This window comes from Anguilla rostrata, chromosome 14 (assembly GCF_018555375.3).
Source record: "Anguilla rostrata isolate EN2019 chromosome 14, ASM1855537v3, whole genome shotgun sequence".
Lineage (NCBI taxonomy): Eukaryota > Metazoa > Chordata > Actinopteri > Anguilliformes > Anguillidae > Anguilla > Anguilla rostrata.
In genome coordinates, this window is record NC_057946.1 from 29,902,557 (window position 1) to 29,927,068 (window position 24,512).

The 24,512-nt window shown below is 44.6% G+C and overlaps 3 protein-coding genes across 8 annotated transcripts in view; 2 read left to right on the forward strand and 1 right to left on the reverse strand.

The window, feature by feature from the left end:
• LOC135239759 (neuronal calcium sensor 1-like) overlaps positions 1 to 4,644 on the forward strand; it is a 31,043-nt gene extending 26,399 nt beyond the window's left edge. For both annotated transcript variants that reach the window (XM_064308698.1, XM_064308699.1), the window contains exons 7-9: positions 895 to 972; positions 1,740 to 1,855; positions 3,065 to 4,644. In XM_064308698.1, coding sequence (XP_064164768.1) covers positions 895 to 972; positions 1,740 to 1,838 — 177 coding nt within the window. In that variant the 3' untranslated portion in view covers positions 1,839 to 1,855; positions 3,065 to 4,644. The remainder of the gene's footprint in view (positions 1 to 894; positions 973 to 1,739; positions 1,856 to 3,064) is intronic.
• An 846-nt stretch (positions 4,645 to 5,490) lies between these two features.
• On the forward strand, positions 5,491 to 12,764 carry LOC135239758 (uncharacterized). Of its 2 annotated transcripts, none has more exons than XM_064308697.1 (2): positions 5,491 to 5,982; positions 11,123 to 12,764. In XM_064308697.1, exon 2 carries the CDS (start codon positions 11,198 to 11,200, stop codon positions 12,524 to 12,526), a length of 1,329 nt encoding a protein of 442 aa, XP_064164767.1. In that variant the 5' UTR covers positions 5,491 to 5,982; positions 11,123 to 11,197; the 3' UTR covers positions 12,527 to 12,764. The 2 variants fall into 2 exon arrangements, with proteins under 2 accessions (XP_064164767.1, XP_064164766.1); XM_064308696.1 differs by lacking the exon at positions 5,491 to 5,982 and adding an exon at positions 8,251 to 8,488.
• A 1,534-nt stretch (positions 12,765 to 14,298) lies between these two features.
• The window catches only part of LOC135239756 (ras-specific guanine nucleotide-releasing factor RalGPS1-like), a 126,586-nt gene continuing 116,372 nt past the window's right edge, over positions 14,299 to 24,512 (reverse strand). For all 4 annotated transcript variants that reach the window (XM_064308690.1, XM_064308692.1, XM_064308691.1 and 1 more), the window contains 8 exons: positions 23,867 to 24,018; positions 23,012 to 23,060; positions 22,567 to 22,647; positions 21,481 to 21,586; positions 21,139 to 21,231; positions 20,649 to 20,754; positions 19,951 to 20,042; positions 14,299 to 19,330 (listed from right to left, as the gene is read on the reverse strand). In XM_064308690.1, the coding sequence (XP_064164760.1) occupies positions 19,301 to 19,330; positions 19,951 to 20,042; positions 20,649 to 20,754; positions 21,139 to 21,231; positions 21,481 to 21,586; positions 22,567 to 22,647; positions 23,012 to 23,060; positions 23,867 to 24,018 (709 nt within the window). In that variant the 3' untranslated portion in view covers positions 14,299 to 19,300. The remainder of the gene's footprint in view (positions 19,331 to 19,950; positions 20,043 to 20,648; positions 20,755 to 21,138; positions 21,232 to 21,480; positions 21,587 to 22,566; positions 22,648 to 23,011; positions 23,061 to 23,866; positions 24,019 to 24,512) is intronic.

The window sequence follows — 24,512 nt, forward strand, 5'->3', positions numbered from 1 at the left end:
CACCAGAGTGACTTGTACGGTTTACTCATTACTCACGCAGTAATGAGTAATGACTGCACATGCAGTACAGCTGTACAGCTGGATATTTACAGGAGCAATTCAGGATCAGGTTTCTCTGACTACATTCTAACCTTATCCATAAAGAGATTAAAGGCAACACTGACCCCAGATCAGCACCCCTACTCTAAGGCACTTTATGAACGACAGGCCCAGGCTGGATTACCAGCATTCCACCTACTCCTTCGGGTTGCCAGTTGCTGTCCTTGGTCCTGAAGTCCTCCCTGGTGTTTGGGAGACGACAGTAAGATCTGCCCGTGGCCAAAAGAGGAGGAAAAGAAAGAGGAGGAGCAGCCGCTCTCCGCTGCTCTCCCACCTCCGCAGCCATTGCATCACACGCGCACGGGTGATCAGCGTTATTTTTGGTGCCACATGCGTCAGCCTTTCGGCTGTTTTCCGGAGTGTTTCTTTGCCTCTCCTCGCAGTTGTTTAAAATGTCTGCAGCAGTGCAGTAGCTGTTGACAAGACAGCTTTCAAATCGTGTTCATTGAGGCTTGTTGCCAGGGCGGGTTTTGGGGGGATCCAGTATTATCAGGCTGCTTTGTACACAAAAATACAAAAATCCTTTATGATGATCTGAGAATCCAGTTCACCCTTGAAATTAAATGAGTGTGGGTAGATTGAACTGCACCACTCAGAGGTAAATGCACTCTAGCATAGAACATATAATGTCAGATTGATTGAATGACCTTTATAAAACTAGAGATTCCTTGGGCTCAACTTGGCATTTAGAGAACAGAACATCATCAGAAGTCAAAGGTCATGAGGCCTGCGCTTACCCTAGCATCCAGCTGTTATTAGCCTCAGAATGGAATGTGGTGTCTTGTGCATCTCCAGGGCAACACAGTGGAGCTGCCGGAGGAGGAGAACACACCAGAGAAGCGCGTCGATCACATTTTTGCTATGATGGACAAGGTAGGGTCACACCTGGCTCCGCCCACCTGGTGTCTCCCACCTGTCTGGGATCAGGGTTCAGGGTTCAGGGTGACTGGCCTACACCTGAAATAACCAGTTACACAAGAAGCCAAAAATCATTATTTGCTGTTATGTCTTTTAAATTTAAGATACTTATCTTCTATTGTTTTTTATCTGAAAAATAATGATAAATAAAATAATTGGTATACAGTATATTTTTCATTTATCAAAACCAAATCTATCTGCGCAAGACCATTGGAAGTGATGATGTCATTGGGATACAAGTTCCTCCTCTTATAATTTAAGCGAATGGAGGTGTCTTTTGAACTGGATAATGGCCTTTATGGTTTTCTCTATGATTCTGATTTCAATGATCATTTTAAAGTCATCACTGAATGCTTTAGTTGCATCAAGAGCCTTTTGCAGCCTCCACCAAATTTTATTAATTCATTATTTACAATGGAGGGGAAGACAAGGCATTGTAGTCAAGTGACTTCACTGTTTCAGGGTGGGGTTCTGCACATTTTGTTTGTTGTGGGCTATATGTGTGTGTGTGTGTGTGTGTGACGTATTATAAATTACATGGGTACTGTACCAACATATTACATAATTTTCGTTGGAGTTCTCCTTTAATCTGACATAAAATAGGAATTGTTCATATAATCCAGTAGTAAAATTAACCAAGCAGTTACACTAAATTTAGGAGAGGGTGGGGGTACAGTGTCTTGACAAGCAGCAGATGGTGTTAAACTGTCTTTTTTTCCCAGAATTCAGATGGGCTGCTGACCCTGCAGGAGTTTCAGGAGGGCTCAAAGGCGGACCCCTCCATAGTGCAGGCCCTGTCCCTCTACGATGGCCTGGTGTAGTGCACAGAGCTCAGTGGGTGAGTCAGAGCCCCAGAGCTGGAACCAGGCTGGCTCATTATACCCCTTTCCCACTGTAGAGCTGAACCAGGCTGGCTCATTATACCCCTTTCCCACTGTAGAGCTGGAACCAGGCTGGCTCATTATACCCCTTTCCCACTGTAGAGCTGGAACCAGGCTGGCTCATTATACCCCTTTCCCACTGTAGAGCTGGAACCAGGCTGGCTCATTATACCCCTTTCCCACTGTAGAGCTGGAACCAGGCTGGTTCATTATACCCCTTTCCCACTGTAGAGCTGGAACCAGGCTGGCTCATTATACCCCTTTCCCACTGTAGAGCTGGAACCAGGCTGGTTCATTATACCCCTTTCCCACTGTAGAGCTGGAACCAGGCTGGCTCATTATACCCCTTTCCCACTGTAGAGCTGGAACCAGGCTGGCTCATTATACCCCTTTCCCACTGTAGAGCTGGAACCAGGCTGGTTCATTATACCCCTTTCCCACTGTAGAGCTGGAACCAGGCTGGCTCATTATACCCCTTTCCCACTGTAGAGCTGGAACCAGGCTGGCTCATTATACCCCTTTCCCACTGTAGAGCTGAACCAGGCTGGCTCATTATACCCCTTTCCCACTGTAGAGCTGGAACCAGGCTGGCTCATTATACCCCTTTCCCTCTGTAGAGCTGAACCAGGCTGGCTCATTATACCCCTTTCCCACTGTAGAGCTGAACAAGGCTGACTCGTTATACCCCTTTCCCACTGTAGAGCTGGAACCAGGCTGGCTCATTATACCCCTTTCCCACTGTAGAGCTGGAACCTGGCTGGCTCATTATACCCCTTTCCCACTGTAGAGCTGGAACCAGGCTGGCTCATTATACCCCTTTCCCACTGTAGAGCTGAACCAGGCTGGCTCATTATACCCCTTTCCCACTGTAGAGCTGGAACCAGGCTGGCTCATTATACCCCTTTCCCACTGTAGAGCTGAACCAGGCTGGCTCATTATACCCCTTTCCCACTGTAGAGCTGAACAAGGCTGACTCGTTATACCCCTTTCCCACTGTAGAGCTGGAACCAGGCTGGCTCATTATAGCCCTTTCCCACTGTAGAGCTGGAACCAGGCTGGCTCATTATAGCCCTTTCCCACTGTAGAGCTGGAACTAAGATCCTGGCTGGAAACAGAAAGAAGATAAAAATTGGTGTATTTTGGTGTTTTTTGTTTTCTTCCTCCAGATATCCCGGATTCAGCAGCTTCACTCTTGTTCTCAGAATCCGCCCTGTGGCAAGAAGAGGGAATCTGGGGAACTGAAAAGGGGTGGGCCCTCTGCTGTCAATCACTCATCTCCACATCTGCCAAAAAAAAAAAAAACTACAAAATAAATGCAGGATTTTCACAGCATATGGAGCCAGCTGTCTTTCAGGGACTGCTGTCCATGCAACCAAGAGATAAGTGTTCCTCTACAAGACCCTTTCCTTCATGGAAAGACTGAAGAGTGATTAAATGACAAGATGGGGGTGCCTTTAAGGTGGACAAAGGATGCTCCTGCTCCTGAGGAACAAAATGGGCAAAGCATTCTGGGTGCATGGGACAAAGACCTGCAGTGCATTCTGGGTGCATGGGACAAAGACCTGCAGTGCATTCTGGGTACATGGTTTGGGGACCTGCAGTCACCGGGCTGATAACTCTTCAGAGAGAGATCCTAGTTGGCCCTGTCTGCCTCAGCTGTACTTAAATGCAGACAAAAATAACACATTCACTGCTAGTCACTTTTAAGATTTAAAAACGCTTCGCTGCCTGAGAATTCATGGTGCACCTTCATGCAATGTAGAAAGAAACTACTGAGTGTTATCTTTAAGGGATTTATTTTGCACTGTTGCGGGTGGTTACGCATTCTAGAGTGGCCACGCCCTTCGTGTGTTCACACGCGGGGGCGGGGCTCATGTGTCTTCATGCGAGGTGCGTGTTCTTCCTGTGTTCCACCGACCGACCGTCCGCACTGCTTCTCCGGCGTGTCCTAGACCACGCTGGGCAGACAGAATGGCTGCTGCAGACTTGGCTTTTATATCTGGGTAAAGGCTTCAACCCAGAAGTCCAAGAGAATACAGTGTTTCCTTTTTTTATGCTTTATATGTGCTTATCAGACGTCCTTATCCAGAATGACAAGTACGAGTTACATTTTCTGTGCAGGCGATACATGTGTGTGTGTGTGCACAGTAGTGTAATGGTAGTATAATAGCAGTCTTTAGTGTAAAAGGCAGTAAGCAGCACTGCTTCTCTTGGCACCGTACTTCTCCTCACCTGACTGGCTGACAACATGAGCCCACGGGAGAGGGGGGTAATTTCGTATGCCTTCATATTTAGCACGCAGATGCAATTTGGAACGGCAGGATTTTCTGATGCAGAAAGAATCCACAGGCTGCAGGGTTTTTAATGAGCGGTCTTTGTGCCACCCCCACCAGCACTCTTAAGGCATTGTGTTGGCCATAAGGTTCCATTAATTGTTTCTATCAGTGAATGGTTCATTTAAAAAAAGTCATTTCTTTCTTCGCTCCTCAACGAACGCCTGAATTACAGCGTCGAACGCGGAGATGATCTCTCTCAATGCTGTCCGGCTACCTCGTTCTGAAACATTTTTTTTCCCCCTCATTATGCCATTTGAATTTATTTTTAATACTAGTTTTATTGTTGCTGGACATTTTCTTGATTGGTTTCTGAGTTGAATGAAGGCTTTGAAATGAAAGGGATGTCTGATGAAAGGGTTTTTATCTTCTGCAAAAGAGGATGTAATAAAAGCCGTTTGCCCTCCCTTTTCCTCTCGCGATTCTAGCCCCGTGTTTGCAAAAGATTTCGTGTCTCTGCCTGCCTTGGTGAGTGCTTGCCAAAAGGCCCCATTTTATACTTCTTCTTCAGGGGCCTTTTCAGAATGAGCGATCTGACTCATCCCATCCTCTTCCGGTTTTATGAACTGCTCTAGATTGGCCATCCCCAGCCCTGCTGCTGGAGAGCTGCAAGGGCTTGATGCTTTTCACGGATACTCAGCGCTTAACTGGTCAATTAAAGCAGGAGATCACTCACCTCTTCTGGCTTATTGGGTCTGTACTGGCTGGTGATGTTAAAGTGAAAACAAATCCCAGCAGACCCCTATGACTCTCCAGGGACAGGGTAGGGGACCCCTGGTCTAGACTGCAGTCAGACCAGGTGAAACACCATCCCTTTCCACCACAAACTCTGGGTATCCTGCCACATAACATGGAAGAGAGACAACAATGTTATGGGTGTGTGTGTGTGTGTGTGTGCCTGTATTACATGGGTCACTATCATTAGAAATAAAACAAAGTTTTGCTTTTTCCAGTATGAAATAGTATGGTACTTTAAAAAGTACAATATTTAAGGAATTGAAATAAAAAGCAAAACCAAATACTGCTACTTTATTCCTCAACAGTGCAACAACAAATAATTAAATATACAAATAAAGTCAAAAACTGCTTTCCTGGGGGTATACCACGAAGGAAACTTAAAATAACCATGGTATCTTTACGTCAACTGGCTTCTCAAAACCTAACAATCGCAATCGGACTTAACAGGTGTATTTCTCACCAACATAAAACAATCACAATATGTGATGTACCACGATTTAAAGTGAGTCAGCTTCGTGAACGGAGAAGAGAGGCCTTTACGCGCAGTGCGTGTCTTGCGTATAGGACGGGCGGCATTCGATCTGGCTTTCTGTTTGAAGACAGCTGCCCAATCCTGTTCCTAGAGAGCTACGTCCTGTAGGTTTCCATTCCAACCTTAACAAAGAAAACCTCATTCAGCAGCTGAAGATCGCATTGAGCAGCTAATTGGTAGAAGCCGGTGCGCCAAATTATAGTTGAAATTAACACCTACAGGACAATAGATCACGAGGAACAGGATTTGGCAGCCCTGGTAGGATGCCAAACAGTTCTGACTGAATAATAAATGTGCCCAAAAGTCGACAGTTCAGCGGGAGATCGCCCGCCTACACACTACATTTCTCGATACGCCATCTTGACTTTGAACAACGCCACACCCATGAAATCCTGGATCCGCCGATGACATTTCCCAGTCTTTTTCTGATAACACATGACTCTGCTTCTACCTTGCCTGGCAGCTGGAATGCTTCTGACTGGTAATTTGTTCACATTTTAACAACACATTAATGATTAGGCTACATTTATTTTAATGTTTACAAACATTGTTTTTCGTCACGATTTACAAACGAATCCTGAAAAGTTCCGCGAGGACTCTCCAACTGCACGCTCCATTTCAATTGTTTATATTTTGGTATCGTATGAAATTCCAGTTATTACAGTCACTTTAATCGCTATATATTGGGAAATTAAAGACAATATCGGCTAAGCTTCAGCTGCACCCAAATATGTATGTGTATTACATTACAGGCATTTGGCAGACGCTCTTATCCAGAGCGACGTACAACAAAGTGTATAACCATAACCAGGAACAAGTATGACGAAACCCCAAGAGAGAAGTACCGGTCCAAGTGCAGGGAACAACCGCATAGTTCAACTTGGACCCTGAAGGTTAAACTGATTAACACTAACACAACGAGAACGGCAACAACGCAGTCTATGGAAAAAATACAAGCAGTAGTTAAGACAGTGAATGCACCTAAGTCACCTACGAAACAGCTGCCTAGTTAGAACCCTAAACTTACAGTCATTTACAGGGGGGTAGGGAGGGATGGGGAGAGGTGCAGCCTGAAGAGGTGAGTCGTCAGTCGTCGTTTGAAATGGGTCAGTGTCTCAATCGGATGAATCGGTGTCTCAATCGGATGTGTATGAATCGGATGAATTACTTCATTTTTTTCGTTTAAGGTGAGGGTTTACATGTACTAGATCCCTTTGGGGCAGTGGCTGCCCACCGAAGCTGGTGAAACGCTTTTAAGAAGCGATGGTTGTCAGCGCTCTGTTTCACCGCGAGGACGGACGTAAAATGGCAATCTCGAACAAATTTGGTTAAATTGCTGAAATCGGGGAATTAAACGGCGCTCCAAAATAGTACAGTAATAAGATGTAACGTGTTTTCACACGAACGATCGGTCTACTGGAATTACTCTGACGTTATAATAGGCCTGCTTGTCTTGAAATGTCCACAAGATGTCACTTGTTGAATATGTTTAACAAAAGGATATAGAAATTGACGAACATAATACTGTGGACAAAATGACTGTAACCCGTGTCTTTTGCTTCTTTTTGAAACATTAACCAAACTGTTTTTTTTTTTTTTTTCAAAAATATGTGTGCAGCATTTTTTGGGTTTAGTTGACGGACTTCCTCGCTCACTTACAAATGTGCATAACTCCATTGTATTCCAGTGATAAAATTTGGGTTGATTTTTATGCGATGGGGTAGGTTTTGACCTGTGATTGAATCGAACAGCTATATTCCAGCCCAATCTGAAATTACGATAATCCACGCGCCCTACCTCATAGACCTGGTTTGTAACTCACTCAAGCACTCGCGCACTCACGGTAAGCAGGCTGACGATTCTCCACAAAGGGGAGCTATTGGTACTTATGGTGCTTTGCATCAATGGCACCAGTGTCCTTGTGTAAATGTAAAATGTAATTATTTTCACGACAAACAAACAGTTAAGTCAGTTAACCCCGGCACCTAAAGTCCATTTACCATTTAAAGTGATGAAATGTGTGGCAGTATCTGTCCCTGCCATGTCCACGTGTACAAAGGAGCAAGGCGTCCCACGTGTACGTTCTGTCACGCATGCATTTGGGTTAGCCCCCTCATCGCCTCATGTATGGAGCCCAATGCAAAATCTTACGGATACATTTTTTCAATGAAGCATCTGTTTTTATAGCAAGGCCTGTTTATGCACAGTTTGTATCCATTACCATTACATTTAAGCAATTATCAGATGCTCCAGAGCAGCTTTCATAAGTGCATGCATACAGATTTAGGCAAGTAAGAACTGTGGAAACCATTAAGATTACAACCAATACTATCCATTGATGTGTGGCACTTTGCCCATTTTCAAAGTGCTACTCCTGCAGTATTACCAAGATCAGCCTTGGAATATAGGGATGTCTAGTGTGAACTCCTGCGTACAAGTACCCGTTCTTCTGAGTTATTTGCCAGCTTTAAGCGGCATGTGGGAATTGTATTTCATCCCATTTGGAAACTGAAAAAGATCCACGCAGCGCTATCTTGATGGTCAATAAGGGCAAGGATGTAATTATTAAATCAAGGAAGTTTTATTCAAATCATTGATGTTTTTTTAATCACTTGCTCTTCACCCACTAAATATTTATCAATTAACTGCACATTCATCAATTCACTTGCACATTAACCAACTTAATTTTTATCACGTAATTTTTGTTACTTCAACCCCTCATATTTGCTCTGCCACACGGTGGTATTCAACTTCATACGACTCGCTTGTATATGGCTATGTGATTAATGTATTTACTACAACTTGAAGTCATGATGTTGCTGTCAGCCAATCGCACAACTTTGAAGGTACTTCTGGCAGGGACGGTAAAGACAAACGGCCACTTCCACATTCTTAGATGTTGAAGTTCTCTACAACGCACGTTGTATGGAGACTATTATCGCTCTCGAGGAGTCGCCCGAGGAGCGACAGCGGCTTTAATTGTGAAGGTAGGCTTTCATCATGCATTTCATGTGCTTTTACCTGCTCTGTTTGGTATTGGCTTGTTGGACCCTGTCTTTCTGAGAGAATGCACAGCTCAATTTTAACTGCAAACGGCCCAAACTGGCATTCTAATGAAGAAGAAAATGCATAAATGTAGATATTTTTATTTGATTAATTTTAAAAACTATTTTATTTAATTGAATATCTACCATTCCATTAACTGTGTGTTATTGTGTTATTATCCAGCCAAGTGAGCCTGGGGGCTCGTTTCACGAAAGCGATTCGGATATGAAATAAGCACGAAGCCTCCGTACAGATTCGTCTGTAAAAGCGACGATTTGTAAATACCGATTTAATTCAGTTTCCCGAGCCCGAATACATGCGTCAAGTGAAACTTCAACGAGCAGTTTAGTCTCCCAAAAGTCCACGATGCGATTGATAGTTTGCAAATTTCCGCCAGAGCCCTGACCGAGAACAAATAGCCTACAGCTTTTTTAAATGGAAAAGGTAGGCTACGGTAAACATACAAGTTCTGTGTGATGGCCGTTACAGAGGAAGCTATTAAATGCAAATCCGAATTTTCCACCCCCTTGGCTTCTGACACTCGTCAGAAAAAAAGCACAAAAGCAAAAAGCAAATACAAAACCAAAATGAGGCAACCAGGTGAGAACGACAGCCGATTTACTGACTGTCTACATGAAAGCTAAGTGAAACGAAAGGCAAGTGTAACGAGCAGTAGAAAGCTATCGCATCTCGCGGATCGCAACTTGCGTGAAACGAGCTTATTTCACGCTAGTTGCGATCTTATTTGTTTAGTGACTTAATTATTTGAATCTGCACACCTCTTGTTGTAATGTAAAGGTAAAAACAGGAGTAGAACTCATTCCTAAATTACAATTCTCTTTTTTGCGATTATCTGCCACAAGTTGAGTCGTTCTAATCCAGACATTGAGGTCCTGGTTGGCAATTTTACATTTAATATTTAACCTTTATGAGTGTCAAAGGTCCGCCGAAATGGGAAGTGAGGGGGAAGGGACTGCTCCAGATGCTAGCCAGGTGTTGAATGTGTGAGTGTGGCCACCGGACCTGGGTCAAATACGTATTTGTTTTGGATTCAAATACTTTTCTGCGCTTTACTGATCTTGTCTGGTGTATTGGACCCAATTAAATACTCTCAAAAAGTGCAGACCCTGCCTTCTGGTCATATTGGCAGGCTCAATTACACCGGGCAAGATCAATAGAGCACAGAAAAGTATTTGAATCCAGAACAAATGCGTATTTGACCCAGGTCTGGTGGCCACCCCCCGAGGAGTGTGCAGACTAGGGTAATTATCTTTAATGTTGGGGGAAGGAATTCTGCGGTGAGGGAACGAGAGATGCGTTTTTGGTGACAGTGTGAGTGAGCATAGTCACTAAGACCTGCAGGCCTAATTGTTCTTACTAACCTGTGCCCCTGTGGTAAAAATTTTACAGTTAGGTGTAAAAGGTTGTATTCAACATAATAAGTCACCTTTGAAGGTAGCATCAGCAGCTTGGTTGCTCTGAATTTTTATGTGCCTACATTTGTGAATTTTATTATCTCCGCCAGCCGAGAGCCTGGATGGGATTATGCGTTTGGTTGCGTGTGTGTGTGTGTGTGTGTGTGTGTTTGCAGCTAATCTCGCATACTACTGGGCCTATCAGCCTAATACTTTTACATTACATTACATTATAGGTATGTGTGTTGTTGGCGCTCTTATGCAGACTGGCACCACACAATTTTTAAATCGCACATTTTATTGAATTTTCCATTTATCATTGGATATGAAATAATTGATGTAATACTCTCCCTAACTGGCCGTAGGCGAGTGATCACACCCGTGGAATGAACCGCGAACAAGTCTAGTTCCCTACCCACTGTGCTACACTGTGCTATACTTGTTCTGCATTATGCGTTTGGTCGTGTATGTGTGTGTGTGTTTGTGCGTGGACTTGTTGTGCATACTGGCAGCAGGCCAAGGACCTGAATTCTTGAATATTTTGTAAATCGGTCAACGACAAGTATTTTATTTGAATTAATTTCCATCATTGTCCATTGAAATACATTGAGTGCTAACTCCTCACTCCTCCTAACTGGCCGGTAGGGGCCGCTAGTGATCAACAGCCGCTTCCGTTTGGAATGAAAGACCAGCGATGTAAAATGTCAATTTCAACATTAAAATGCCAATAAAATAATCCGCTAACTAACGGGGTATGTTAATGTTTGAATCTGTGGCAATTATTTTGTTGGCATTTTCACGTTGAAATTGATATTTTACATCGCTGGTCTTTTGGAATTGTTCCTGTCCGGATTTGAGACGAAAGTGCCAGACATTAGTTCTGTTTAACACATCGTGGCTGATATGAATGAAATTAGTTAACATGTCACCACCTTTAGCGTTACTTCACTGAATCAGCGTTTTTTGGGATTTTCAGTGGCACATGGTAAAAACTTGTAATATTGTACTTGTCTGGTTGCATTGATTGTGTAGCCTCTATTGTTGCTTCAGCAAAGCTAACACGCCTGGCGGAGATCTGCACTCTTCTAGTTTATTTATTTATTTAGTAAATGTGTTTTCAGTGGCTTTTATCTTCCTTTTGTTTCCTTCTTGGTCTTCTAGATCTCCCTGTACTGCGCCTATGTGTTTCTGATCCGGGGAGAGAGGGAGAGAATGTGAACTGTGGGAAGCGGCAGCATGCATCCGCGTAAGCTGCCGTGCGCGATAATGGTCGTCGCCATTTTCGGCTGGCCCCTGTTCTGCGCCTTTCGGTACGGTTTCCACGAAGCCGTCAGGTGGTACGGTAACGGCAAGCGGGTGTCGGAGACGGCGGTGCACTCGTGCGGCGTGAACCTGAGCGACGACACCATCGTGGCGGCGCGCGGCGGCGCGGTCCTCCTGGTCTCCGCGTTCCGGGACGAGCGGTTCGCCCCCAGGACCCTGCGGGTGATCGGCATCGCGCGCCGGGCCGGACTGCCGCGCCTCTACTGCCACATCTGCACCGGGCCCTCCGTCTTCACCGCGCCCGCCGAGACGCTGTTCCACTCGGACCACTTCGACTTCCCCTACGGCACCGTGGACTTCCTGTGCCGGGTGCCAGAGAAGGTGGGGCGGGCCCTCCAGGTGTCCGTCTCTGCCCGGCAACGTCCGGAAGTCAGGGAGCCCTACCTGTGGATTCGCGAGGCCGGCCGGAACGCCACCGGCCCCTTCCCCCGGCAGTTTTCGGTGTGTGTCTCCACCTTGTTCGGTAACTATAGCAACGTCCTGCAGTTCGTCCAGTCGATGGAGATGTACCGCCTCCTGGGGGCGGGGAAAGTGTTCGTATACAAGAGTGACTGCGGGCCGCTGCTGCGGAAGGTTCTGGATCACTACTCCGCCGAAGGCCTGCTGGAAGTGGTCCCCTGGGAAGTGGACCGCTATCTCCGCGTCTCTAACAGCTGGAAGCCCTCGCTGGGGCCCGGCGACCTGCACTACCACGGCCAGATCGCCGCGCTCAACGACTGCCTCTACCGCAACATGGAGGCCAGCGCGTACGTGGCGCTGGTGGACATCGACGAGGTCATCGTTCCGCGGATCCACGACACCTGGGGCGCCATGATGGCCTTCCTGTCCAGCCGGCACCTGGGCGTGGAGAGCTTCTCCTTCGAGGACGCCGTGTTCCGCACCGAGGTGTTCGGAGACGGCGGGCGGTTCGACTTGTGGCCCCGCGTCCCGGGCGTGAACGTCCTGCGGCACGTGGACCGCGAGCCCCTGCGGCCGTTCGCCTTCAACGCGCGGAAGCTGGTGGTGAACCCGCGCGCGGTGGTCTGGACCTCGGTGCACCACACGCTCTGGCAGCGCGGCGCCTCCATGGAGGTGCCCGCCTCCGTGGCCCGCATGCACCACTGCCGCAAGCGGGACGACCTGGGCGTGCGGGACAGCCAGCTGGTGCGGGACACCACCCTCTGGAAGTACAGCGCCGCCCTTGTCCGAAACGTGAACCGCACCCTGAGCCGGGTGCTCGGGGCCGCAGGGCTCGACCCATAAAGATGTCCTGCCAGTTTCGTGCCTTTCGTAATGATGCAAATATTATTACTGCCATTTTGTTCATATTGTTTGCTTATAATTGTTGCTGTTATTATGATATTATTTCTTTAATACTGTTATTAGTCGCAGTAATGCTGGAACTGAAGTTCTGTTTTATTGCTACAACTAATACTAATGAAGTTGTGCTATTAACGAGATTGTGAAGTGTATGAATAAACATTAGTGGGGTTGTCATTGATGACGTATGCATTTTTTCACGTGACAGATGTTCTAGAAAATAACTCCATCGTAATGATGATGCAACCACCATCATGATGACACAAGGTGATTTATAATTAAGTATGCAATGTTTGAATGACTTTTTATTGTGTTTTTCGCGTACCTTATAACGATTTCCTCCCCCAAAAAAACTGGAAATATTTCCAAAATTATTTGGAATTTCAAAAAGTTTTGAGCAATCACATGCACTAAATCTAGCTGAATATTATGAGGTTGGAATGGAATGTCTAAGTAGGAGGGGCAGCATGCAGAAATTAAGAAAATAAAAATAAGTATGCAATAGAATATCCTGTGGGTTACTGAAGCAACCATAATAATAATAATAATAATAATAATAAATGATTAATTTTAAAATACTCTTTGGAACCCAGTTACTGAAAGCAAGCATTTCTACCTTTGCCCCTTTGTTCTACAGACAGAGCTGCTTTGGTTTTTTTCTGATTTTAAATGACTGCTGTTCTGCTTTACAATTCAGAGTCAGCAAAGCAAGTTAAATGACAATGAAGTGCACAGAGGAAAGCTGCTCAAAGACAAAGGGTCGAGATTAAATGGCAGTTTTAAATGACGTGGGGTGTTTAAAGATGGTGAGAGAAGGGCATTTCATCTCTCAAGTTCTGGGCTCTCTAGAGGGCTGTGGTTCTCAAGAAAAGGTTATCCTGCCCTCATTTAGGCTCAGTGCTTCTGTCACTCTGTCCAGACGGTGATTTCCCCCCCCGCCCCCCCCAAGTCTTTATTACTCAGTGAAAGCTGTGGCGCCATAAAAAATAAGTGGGTACACAGTGGTACAATTATTGTCATGAAATCTTAAATGTGAATACCGCAAAGCCAAGTAAATATATATGTAAATATATATGTTATGGTCTTGTGATGTTTTGCAGAAGTTGATTATCAGTTGTTGGCCTCACACACACGCAAAGCTTTCAAAATACGACATATTTGCTGCCTACTGTGTGAGTGTGGTTGCAGAAACAGGAAGTGAGTTGTTATTTGCATTTGAAGATTATGGAAGATTGTGAGACCACAGTGTGACCTACTGAAAAAATATAGCACTCTAAACCCTGTCACAGCTTTTCGTGATAAAAATGTGAAACACGAAATAAATACATTGTGAATTCTGCCTCATAGTTTGATTTGAAAATACGAATCGGCAAAACAACCAATGTTTGTGACCTTGCAGTTTTCAGAATTTTCTTGTGAGGAGCAGACCGAAAGAAAATGTTTGACACTGTGGACAGTCCCATGTGCCACGAGGGGCTGCTAGTGGCTTTTATGGAGCAGGTCCCTGTCTCCTGGGTTTTTGTTCTTTGATTATGATTTTAAAAAAACCAGAGGACGGTCCTTTTGTCTGCTTAAATCGAGTAAATTCCTTCACAATTTTGGGGGAAATCTCATTGGCTGCACTCTGCTGGCATTGAGTGGTAACTGCACCTGCCCTAACCCCCCGCCCCCTCTGACATACACACACACAAACAAACAAACCTGGACACCAGGTATGTATATAAACGTGTTTTTATTTGCAAAAACTTGTCAATGCACAATTAAAAATAGAGCAAATTATTAACAGTTCCAAGGTAACAAAATCCTACAGAAAAGAATAAAAGCTTATAGTAGTACTTGCTTCAAACTCATGATTGATTGATTGATTTATTCGCATGTGTTGCTGTACTCCAACACAGTTTTTTCTTACTAGTCTCCCTTTGTTTCTGGATATGCTTTATTTCAGCATGAAATAACCCAGGGGCGCAATGTAAGGCCAGTGCGAGCTACTGTTCCAACCAATCATTCTGCCTTAATTACTCTGACTGTCTACGTCAAATAACTGTCCCATCTTACAATCTATTCAACCAAAGCAAAACATTTTCACTTTGATTCCAGAAACGTGCAGAGTGATTTCTGACCATTCAAATTTTGGGATTTGTTGTGTGATGATTCCAGGAGGTTATTCCAAAAACCATTTCTGCCAATTCCGATTCCAAAAACAGGATATGAAATTCATTTTTCCCCCTCAAAGATCAAATACTGACAGATTGTCAAACACAAGCCAGCAATCACCCAATCTGACAAACAAGGTGGAAATGAGAAGTTACTAATCTACAACTTCAACAGGAAATTACTGCACAGGCCCATAGATCTTCCTTATTTTAATTTAATTACCGATTCTCTTAATCCTCTGATTTGAGGATAAAAATCTTTTCGGAATTGGTTCTCATCAGCAGTTTTCACCAGTGAGACAATAGTCCAGTCTGCAGCTGTGGCTAATGGCTTTATCAAAAATGACAGATCAAATTACTGACTGTGTAATTACCTTAACTAAACGGAGGTTGCCATGAAATCCAAAATGAACGGGCCCTTGTTATACACCCCTGCTGCAAGCCACATGCACTCTGTGGTGCTGAGAAGTACTCCATTGCTCACTTTGTTACGATGCTCAGGTGCGTTCCGAGTAGTTTCTGTCATGCTGGTATTCTTGAGCAACCCATATGGTACTCCACTGGGACTGTATCCTTTCATACACAAATAACCTGGCTAAATGTAAATGAATCAATTGATTCATATTCAATTTCTTTGATTGATTCAATTCAATTGAATCAATTGATTGTAATTACATAATAGCTAATTAATGGACAGGGGTAGGGGTTTGGTTATCAATTTCAACAGTAGTAGCAAATGTACAATGTCCTGGAAAACTATTTAGCTTGGCATACCTCACCCATGGAAAAACACAGCCAAAAAAAAAAAAACTAAACTTAGCCTTATGGGTATCCTAAATATAAATACCAAAATCCAAAGTAAATGTCCTAAATTTAGTAGAACAGTTTGGCACTAATTTACATTTCTACATCCTTCATTCAAAATACAAATACTCTGATACTGTCTAATACAGTAGCACAGAATATCTTTCACAAGCTTTAAAAAAATGTGATTGCCATATATAGTAGTACATAGAGGCAATATGACATTTTGTGCAAAAATAAAAATATCAAATAAATTAAATGTCTACATCATCTACAAGAGTACTACGTTCAGAAATGCACCAGTGTTCAGATAAAAAAATAAAAATAATAAAACATTATTCACACTGGTATAAGCAACAATACATATACCACTTACAGACATAAAGCTATGATATGTGAAGCTGTAATATGACGACGTTTTTTAAATGAACACGTAATAAAAATACTCCAGGCCAGAACACTTGCATCGTTAATAAACGTGTAGCAGTGATGTGCAGTTCATTCCAGGGCTTACTATCTGGTATGTGTAATATATTTTTCTTCATCATTATTCACAATTTTTCACTTGCTATCCTGTCAGGCTTCTTCCAGATTTGATTCAAGTGCGTTATTTTCCTACGTTACCCAGAACAACTTTTGCCATCCGCCATTGTCCCCTGGCTTGTCTTTCTCACTCATCTGCTCCTCGGTAAACTCTGGTTTGAACAAATAATGCTCCATCTCCCAGAAATGTATAATAACGGATACAGTTCTGTGCTCTTGCTCCCCCTTCAAAAGAGGCCATGCCTGGATAGCTTGCTAGCAGTTACTAGCCAAAAGGCTAAAAGTAATGCATCCCCGCAAAGCCACACTGTTGTATTTTGGACTATTGATGCTACTATCACAGCGAAACTCTGCATGTCCACTTGGTAAATGATTGATTTCTCTCAGTAGGAGTATTGCAGAAAGTTGACTAGTGGGGATTCAAGGCAAAAACCCCTAAGGAGCTGAACAGTGATGCTAGTGGTGCTATAACAAGTTGAAGAACCACTATTACGTTCAGAATAATGGAATGAATAAAGCTATCATCGCATCTGCCATCTTACTGTCACTTAGTTCACGGTGCTAACGTTACCTCTAGCTATCCAGCTGCCTACGTTAGGTGGGGGTAATCAGGGTGAGTGGGAGAGGTTGAAGACAAAGGAGGAGATTTGTTTGATTGTAAACACAGGACCACAGCAAAGCAACAAAATCCTGCACAGGATGCTTTTAAACTGCGCTGTGTCTGCGGGGGCAATATTACCACGTGACATCACGTCGTCTACAGAACTTGACTTTAGCTGTGGAAAACTACACCGAGGACCCAGGATGCATTTTACATCATAAATAAGCAAATGGGAAAATGTTTCAGCCTGGAATTTTTCCTGGTGATTCCTTTCATAGGTGGCTCACCTTTAAGTTTCAAAGTGCTGGGGAAGGGCACATTCTTCAGACACACCAGATACTCATGCCTGTACTCTTAACACTGAAAGTTATTTCTTCCTGTTGCTGAAGCCAAAACATTCCAGTCTGACATCTTCTGAAAATACTGTAAGCCATAATTCAGCCCTGAAGGACCAGTCCCCAAGCTGTTTTTGTTCCAACCAGTTACCTTAGTTTAAGTTTTCTGACAGCTCTGACTGCAACCCATGCTGGTTCACTCCTGTGCTGGAACACAGTACAATCTTTAGGATACACTTGCAGTCTGCAGCTGTAGCTGGTGCTTATAAGAATGTCAGATCAAGATATGATTGAGCTATTTAAATAATTATTAACTTTGCTCTTTATTATTTAACTAGCTCAATCATATCTCGATCTGAAACGGAGCGACCGTGTCCAATGGGTGTTCTGCATTATACTGTATCATAATACTGGAAGCTCCTGTGACCATAGACCCCTGTGCTTAAGAAGCAGAGAGGACAGAAGGAATGCTGAAGTGACGCATCTGATGAGTCTGAAGAACTTGTGATGGGGAAACTGAGCGCCCCAGCACTCCGTAATGGCTGGAGACGGAGTGCTGTCAGTCACTGGTAGGAACCGTCAATGGCAAATGGACTGCATTTATACAGCGCTTTTATCCAAAGCACTTTACAACTGATGCCTCTCATTCACCAGAGAAATTGGGAGTTAGGTGTCTTGCTCAGGGACACTCTGACACGCCCAGGGCGGGGGATGGAACCGGCTCTGTGAAAGCTCAAAGCTCTCATCGAAAGCTCTCACCAGTCAGGCAAAGGGCCGTCTGACCAGTTTGAACCTGTGAGTCACTGGCTAAGTTTAGAAGAAATTTGACTGATGAGACTCACTGGCATGGCCCCAGCAGACTGCATTACAAAGCAAATGGAGCGATTCCTGGAGCGGCCAAAGCTGTATCACAATTAGTCGTCACTACAGACAAGCATGGTGGAATTAGTTTGCAAAAATGGGTCCAAGAAGAAAAATATAAATAAAAATGTATCCTTTTTAGAGAGACCAGCAAATGAAAAAAAAACCCTAAGATTTCAACTCTTATATAGCTTATAGAAATATAGCTTTCAAGTGACTGAAATAAAAAATGATACAATAAACTTTTCACAACACTTACACATCACAAAACGATGGCCTTTACATGTTCTAATGCAATTCAACCTGTTTATTGTGACACAGCTAAGTTGATCCTTATTCTTCATACAAGCAAGATTACAAGGGTCAACCAAACCTGAAATAAGTTCGTTTTCAACTGTGTAAAATGCAGTATTTTTATATCTTAGCAACAATTTCCAACCAACACGACATGACATTTGCAGACGTCAGAACTAAAGGAGGTTACGCAAATGTCAATATCGAACCAGTTAGCTCCAAATAACATAAATACAAAGAGATGGGCACAATTCATGAGGATCTTCTAAACAGTACACACACTGAATGTTTCAATCAATACAAAGGAAATAATTACAATGGAAGACAAGCAGCTACTATGTATGACAGGAGAATCAGCCTTCAGCCCCGGAGGGCCACAATGTGTCCTCTTTTTTGGTGTGTTTTTGAGCACGTAAATGGTAAAATTGAATGAATTTAAGTCGCCGTCTGGCTGAACCGCGCACAAAGAAACACAAAAGCGGTCCCTGCGGCCCTCCAGGACCGGAGTTTCGCACCGCTGTTGCAGGACATCGTTATCTGTCCTAAGCGATATTTAGATGCGTCGGTTTCCCCCCTCCCCTTGCGTTCGTGGCACTGGAGCTGATCTCTGCACTGAAATGGGTCTGGAGCATTGAGCGTTATGCGCGGGAGCGCTCTGTCCATCGCGGGAGTTTTCTTTGTGAGTAAGACCTCTGTGCTGGAGGTCTCAAAAAACCGCCCCTCTGCAGAATTACAGGAAGCCTGTGTGCGTGAGTGTGTGTGTGTACGTGTGTGGGTGTGTGTGTGGGTGTGTGTGTGTGTGTGTACGTGTGTGTGTGTGTGTGTGTGTGTACGTGTGTGTGTGTGTGTGTGTGTGTGTGTGTGTGTGTGTGTGTGTGTCAGCTTCCAACCGCACCGCTTAGCGGTCGTCCCGCTGCGTTTCGATTCGTCGGTCCTTTCTCACCTCCCCCTACACCCCCTCGCAGTTTGAGATGGGTGTCAAAAGGCCTTCCTGAACAGCAGCAGCAGAACAGGCAGCGAACTCTGCAATCTCCTCCTCCTCCTCCTCCTCCTCCTCCTCCTCCTGAGCGAATGGGTTTGGCACTATATACAGCGCTGGGCTGGCTGTCCGGTCTGGGGTGAATGTCTACTCAAATGACATCAGGTTGGTGGGTATCTGCGAGGGGAAACGCACACACATTAACTGCACTGACTGTGCGGCTCTGCTGGGGGTCAGGGTCTCCAAAAATGAATGCACAAGAAATGTTTTATTTATTTTATTTAAACAGCGTCCACTAGAAATGTGGATTAATGCACAAGAAATGATTATTTTATTTAAACAGCATCCATTAGAAATGTGGATTAATGCACAAGAAATGTTTTACTTATTTTATTTAAACAGCGTCCACAGGAAATGTGGATTAATGCACAAGAAATGATTTATTTATCTTAAACAGCATCCACAAGAAATGTGAATTCATGCACAAGAAATGTTTTATTTATTTTTATTTAAACAGCATCCACAAGAAATGTGGATTAATGCACAAGAAATGTTTTATTTATTTTATTTAAACAGCATCCATTCAATAAAGTAAATGCGAATAAATACGTGTTTGAAGTAATTTGTCATGAAAAATTATTTCACAGAACAAAATATAAATACGTGAGGCTATAGTGTAAGTATGATGTTGTTTATCAGCTCAGGAACATCCTGGAGATGGGAGACTGGTTTTGCCAGTCACAGTTACAGTTACAGTTACACTTCTGGGAATACAAAGGCCCCACACCCTACCGCACCTGAGGCCGACAGCTCCGACACGCCTCGTTCAGGCTCCTGTGCCAGATTATCGCTGAGAACCGGGATCCCGTCTGGAACTTGTAAACGTTGCCTGCAAAAGTGTGTGGCGCACGCACACACACACACACACACACACACACAAGAACACACACCCTATATTGTTAGCACAGGCATGGCGCCGCAGCTAGTTTCGTACACCACATCTCGTTTCAGAAGGTAAATTGGGTTGAAGCTGCCAGCATTCTAGAAAAGCATGTCAGTAGATTAGAAGAGCTGCTTCAGTGTGCCCTGTTGTCTTCATTAACTGGCTTTATTTTATTCTATTGATTCTTGTGATCTATACATTTGAATATCTTACCATTACTTTAAAATGGTTAGTCTCCTAAATTCCTTGACTTTATTTTAATCATGCTTCTATTTATTTATTTTATGAAGCAAACTTACTTGTGTGCCATCCTGCTGTAAACAGGGTATACAAACGTGATTATAATTTAAAGATTCTAATTATTATAATATGGTCTTTTTTTTCCAAGTACATTCACATTGAACATATACAGCAAATACTCCTATTAAGAGTGACTTACAAAAGTGCATACAGAAAAGTTTGCAAAGAGCAGAGACCACGACACATCATCAGTGCCACAAGCTATGAAATTATTCATTGCATAAATATTTAATCAGCAATCCAGCAGCTCACCTTTCTCGGGATCGCTCAGCTGGAAAACGTCCGGCCGCAGCGGGTCGTCCGGTAACACCACCATCCAGCCGGCCAGGGAAACCGTCTTACACGGCGAGGATTTGTACTGTCGGGGAGAAACAGGCTGCTAGATAATATTTACATTTTACATTTACACGTGCACATTAAAATACATAAAACTAATTAAACTAAACCAGGGCCAACCTACCTACTACTGATTTTTGCTTCCTGAGGTGAATTAACTTTGTAATCATCTGCTTTAATTGATCTATTGAGTGGTGAGTAATGGTGAGGACCAGCAGACCCTGCGGCTCCCCAGGACCAGGGCCTGAGGACCAGGGCCTGAGGACCAGGCCTGAGAACAGGCCTGAGGACCAGGGCCTGAGGACCAGGCCTGAGGACAGGCCTGAGGACCAGGGCCTGAGGACCAGGGCCTGAGGACCAGGCCTGAGGACCAGGGCCTGAGGAGGCCAAAATGACTCAAACTCACATGCTTCCTCTCTGAGGCCCTCAGAGCTTTGGAGCTGTAGAATGTCAGTGTTGTGCCAGCGAGAATGATCCAGAACCGGGTCCAGGAAGAGAACTGTTACAACAAAAACAAAAGAACACAAAAATATAATCTAATAGTTTGAAATAATGTTTGCATCGAAAGAGATCAGAAGCATGCAGAACGGTTCAAGCAGGTAAAACATGGAGCAGGTAGAGCAGGTAAAACATGGAGCAGGTAGAGCAGGTAAAACACGGAGCAGGTAGAGCAGGTAAAACACGGAGCAGGTAGAGCAGGTAAAACATGGAGCAGGTGGAGCAGGTAAAGCGAGGCTCGCCCACTCACCGTAGGCTTCCTGCCTCCCTTCAGCACGGTCTTCCTGCGCAGTGGGCCCTCCATGATGGCCCCGCCCACCCCACTATCTGGCAGGACAGGATCAAATCCTGGGGGGCTGGGGAGAGGAGGACCATTTATCCAGTCTTACAGACCTAGCTAACATTCAGCACCATCACTCGCCTATTCAGTCTGACTGTTCTAACTAGCACATTCAACAAAGGTCACGCCACAGACAATGCCCCCCCCTCCCCCCCCCCAAAATGCAATTCCGTTTGTCCCTGAAAGACCGTGGTGACTAATCAAAGAGAAAGACAACGTAGAGCCTCACTGAGCACAGCCTGGCCTCAGACCAGACTGCCCACAGTGTACAGACTTTGCTCCCACCGCAGCGAAACAAATCTGCACTTTCACACAAGCTGTGAGAAATATAGGGCAATTCATGCGCAGTATTACCCAGGCATCAGCAGTAACTCAGCCTTTTATTAGGTGAAGAAGCATTAGCACCACAATGTGTAACTGAAGAGGGTCACTTTACATTTGCCATTTATCGCACATCCTGTGAAACCCACGGGAGGGACAGAATAGCTGGACACAGAGAGAGTTCCAGTTTTTATGCCATTTTTATTTTCCGAGAGCGTGTTGTTCCCTCCCAGACTGAGCCTGCTGCACTGGCAATTCACTTCCCCTCTACAGAACTAATTACACTTCCTGAATTTAATCAATTTGTACAGTAATCCTATTCCCTTTTTCTGCTTTCATATCCGTAAATTCTTCTGTGTTCAGGCAAAATAAATTCCTCTTTTCATGCCAATGAATCTGAATTTTGATTATGAACAAATTCAAGAGACAGAAATGTAGAGAGAAATGGAGGGATGGAGAGAGAGTAGGAGGGATACAGAGAGAAATAGAGGGATGGAGAGAGTGCAGGAAGGATACTGAGAGAAACAGAGGGATGGAGAGAGAGTAGGAGGGATGGAGAGGGAGCAGGAGGGATGGAGAGAGAGCAGGAGGGATGGAGAGGGAGCAGGAGGGATGGAGAGGGAGCAGGAGGGATGGAGAGAGAGCGAGAGACCCTTCACCATGCCGTTTCCGTACCTGTGGAGGTGACTGCGGCTCCTGGGGGAGTTCCGGACCGGTACCTTCCAGTTGGGCCCCAGCGTGGCGTACAGACGGCTCCTGCTCACATATTTAACCGTCAGAGTTCTGTGAGCAGACCCAGGCCTCTAAAGTCCTAGATGTCTGACATTTAAAAACACTCTCGCATTTCAATGTGCTTGACTTTCAAAGTTCTGATTTCCAAGGTGCTGTTGTTTCCATCAGAGATCTGCCCTTGATATAGTTTAAAATAAAGGAACGTTTTACACCCCCCCCCAGCCCTGCAGAATCCAGTACTGGTTGTGCATTGTAAGGTCTAGGAATGGTCTGGATTTGCGCTTGGTTCTAGGGCATTCCACTGCATTAAACAGTGGGCTTTGGCCCCCTAGATTTATGATGATGTTTTAGAATTTCAGAATGATGCAAAGCAAGAGCAGGTTTTCACCTTTCCACTCTGATGAAGAGGTCCTCGCTGACTGAACTCTGACTGCTGCCTGGAGTCAAACACAGAGGATTCAGGTCAGCACAGCATCCACAAGATCACTGGCAGTGATCACGGGACAGACAGGCCAATACTGGGCAAACACTGGGAACTTCATTCTTTAGGATCTGTCGCCCTCTGCTGGCAGAATAATGTAATGATATTCACTGGGTCATCAGGATTAACCACTTGATTGTGGCAGCGCTGCATAAATCCTCACACATATGTAAATGTAGCTCAACTCTTACACTATCATAAGTGAAACTGGAACCTGCATACATACAGTGTCTCAGAATAGGCTAGTGCTGATCTGGGATCAGATTTTCCCCGTCACATCTCAACACTATCCATTATGAGCTCAAAGGGTAAGCTGAACCTAGATCTACACTCCTACTCTGACCAAAGGTGAAAGACAGTTGCTATAGTAGACAGTATGGGTACCTAGCGACAGGGCACTGGTGTAGTAGACAGAGCTGTATGGGTACGTAGCGAAAGGGCACTGGTGTAGTAGACAGAGCTGTGTGGGTACCTAGCGAAAGGCTATTGGTGCAGACAGAGCTGTGTGGGTACCTAGCGAAAGGGCACTGGTGTAGTAGACAGAGCTGTGTGGGTACCTAGCGAAAGGCTATCGGTAAAGACAGAGCTGTGTGGGGACCTAGCGAAAGGCCATTGGTACAGACAGAGCTGTGTGGGTACCTAGCGAAAGGCCATTGGTTCAGACAGAGCTGTGTGGGTACCTAGCGAAAGGCCATTGGTTCAGACAGAGCTGTGTGGGTACCTAGCGAAAGGCCATTGGTTCAGACAGAGCTGTGTGGGTACCTAGCGAAAGGCCATTGGTGTATTCAGAGCTGTGCGACGGGTTCCAGGATGGGCTATGAGACTCCAAGAAGCTGTCATCCAGCAGGTGGCGTGGTTTGTCTATAGGGAAGGTGGCACTCTTGCTCTCCACCAAGCTGAACATACACATCATACTGAGAGAGAGAGAGAGAGAGAGAGTTCATCTTTGCATTATTATTATTTTGGCATAATAATTTCAATTTAGAGAGATCTATTTCGCATTCACAACCATGCTTCAGCAACATGTATTTTGCTAGCTAATTGTATAAAACATTCATCTCTATTGAGGCCTGTAAACTCTCTGCCAGTTGTTTGTATTATTTTATACTCCTTACTATCATGTGTTTCATTGATATCCCTGCTCTCTCCTCCTCTCGACGGCAGTGCATCATCGTGCTCCAATCCGTCATTGCGGTCCCTCTAACCTTATCTATCCACCCAATCATGTCTTCATGCACCCAGCTGACCATGAAGAGGGTATGGAACTGCCAGTACACAGTCCTGAAAGCTGAGCCCGTTTCAGTGCACATTCTTGTTTCATGGCCCCCGAAGATAAATCACAGACCCAGCCAGAGCTGAATGTTCACTCCTGACATCGTGCTGCTTTGTAAGACACCCTGGATTAGAG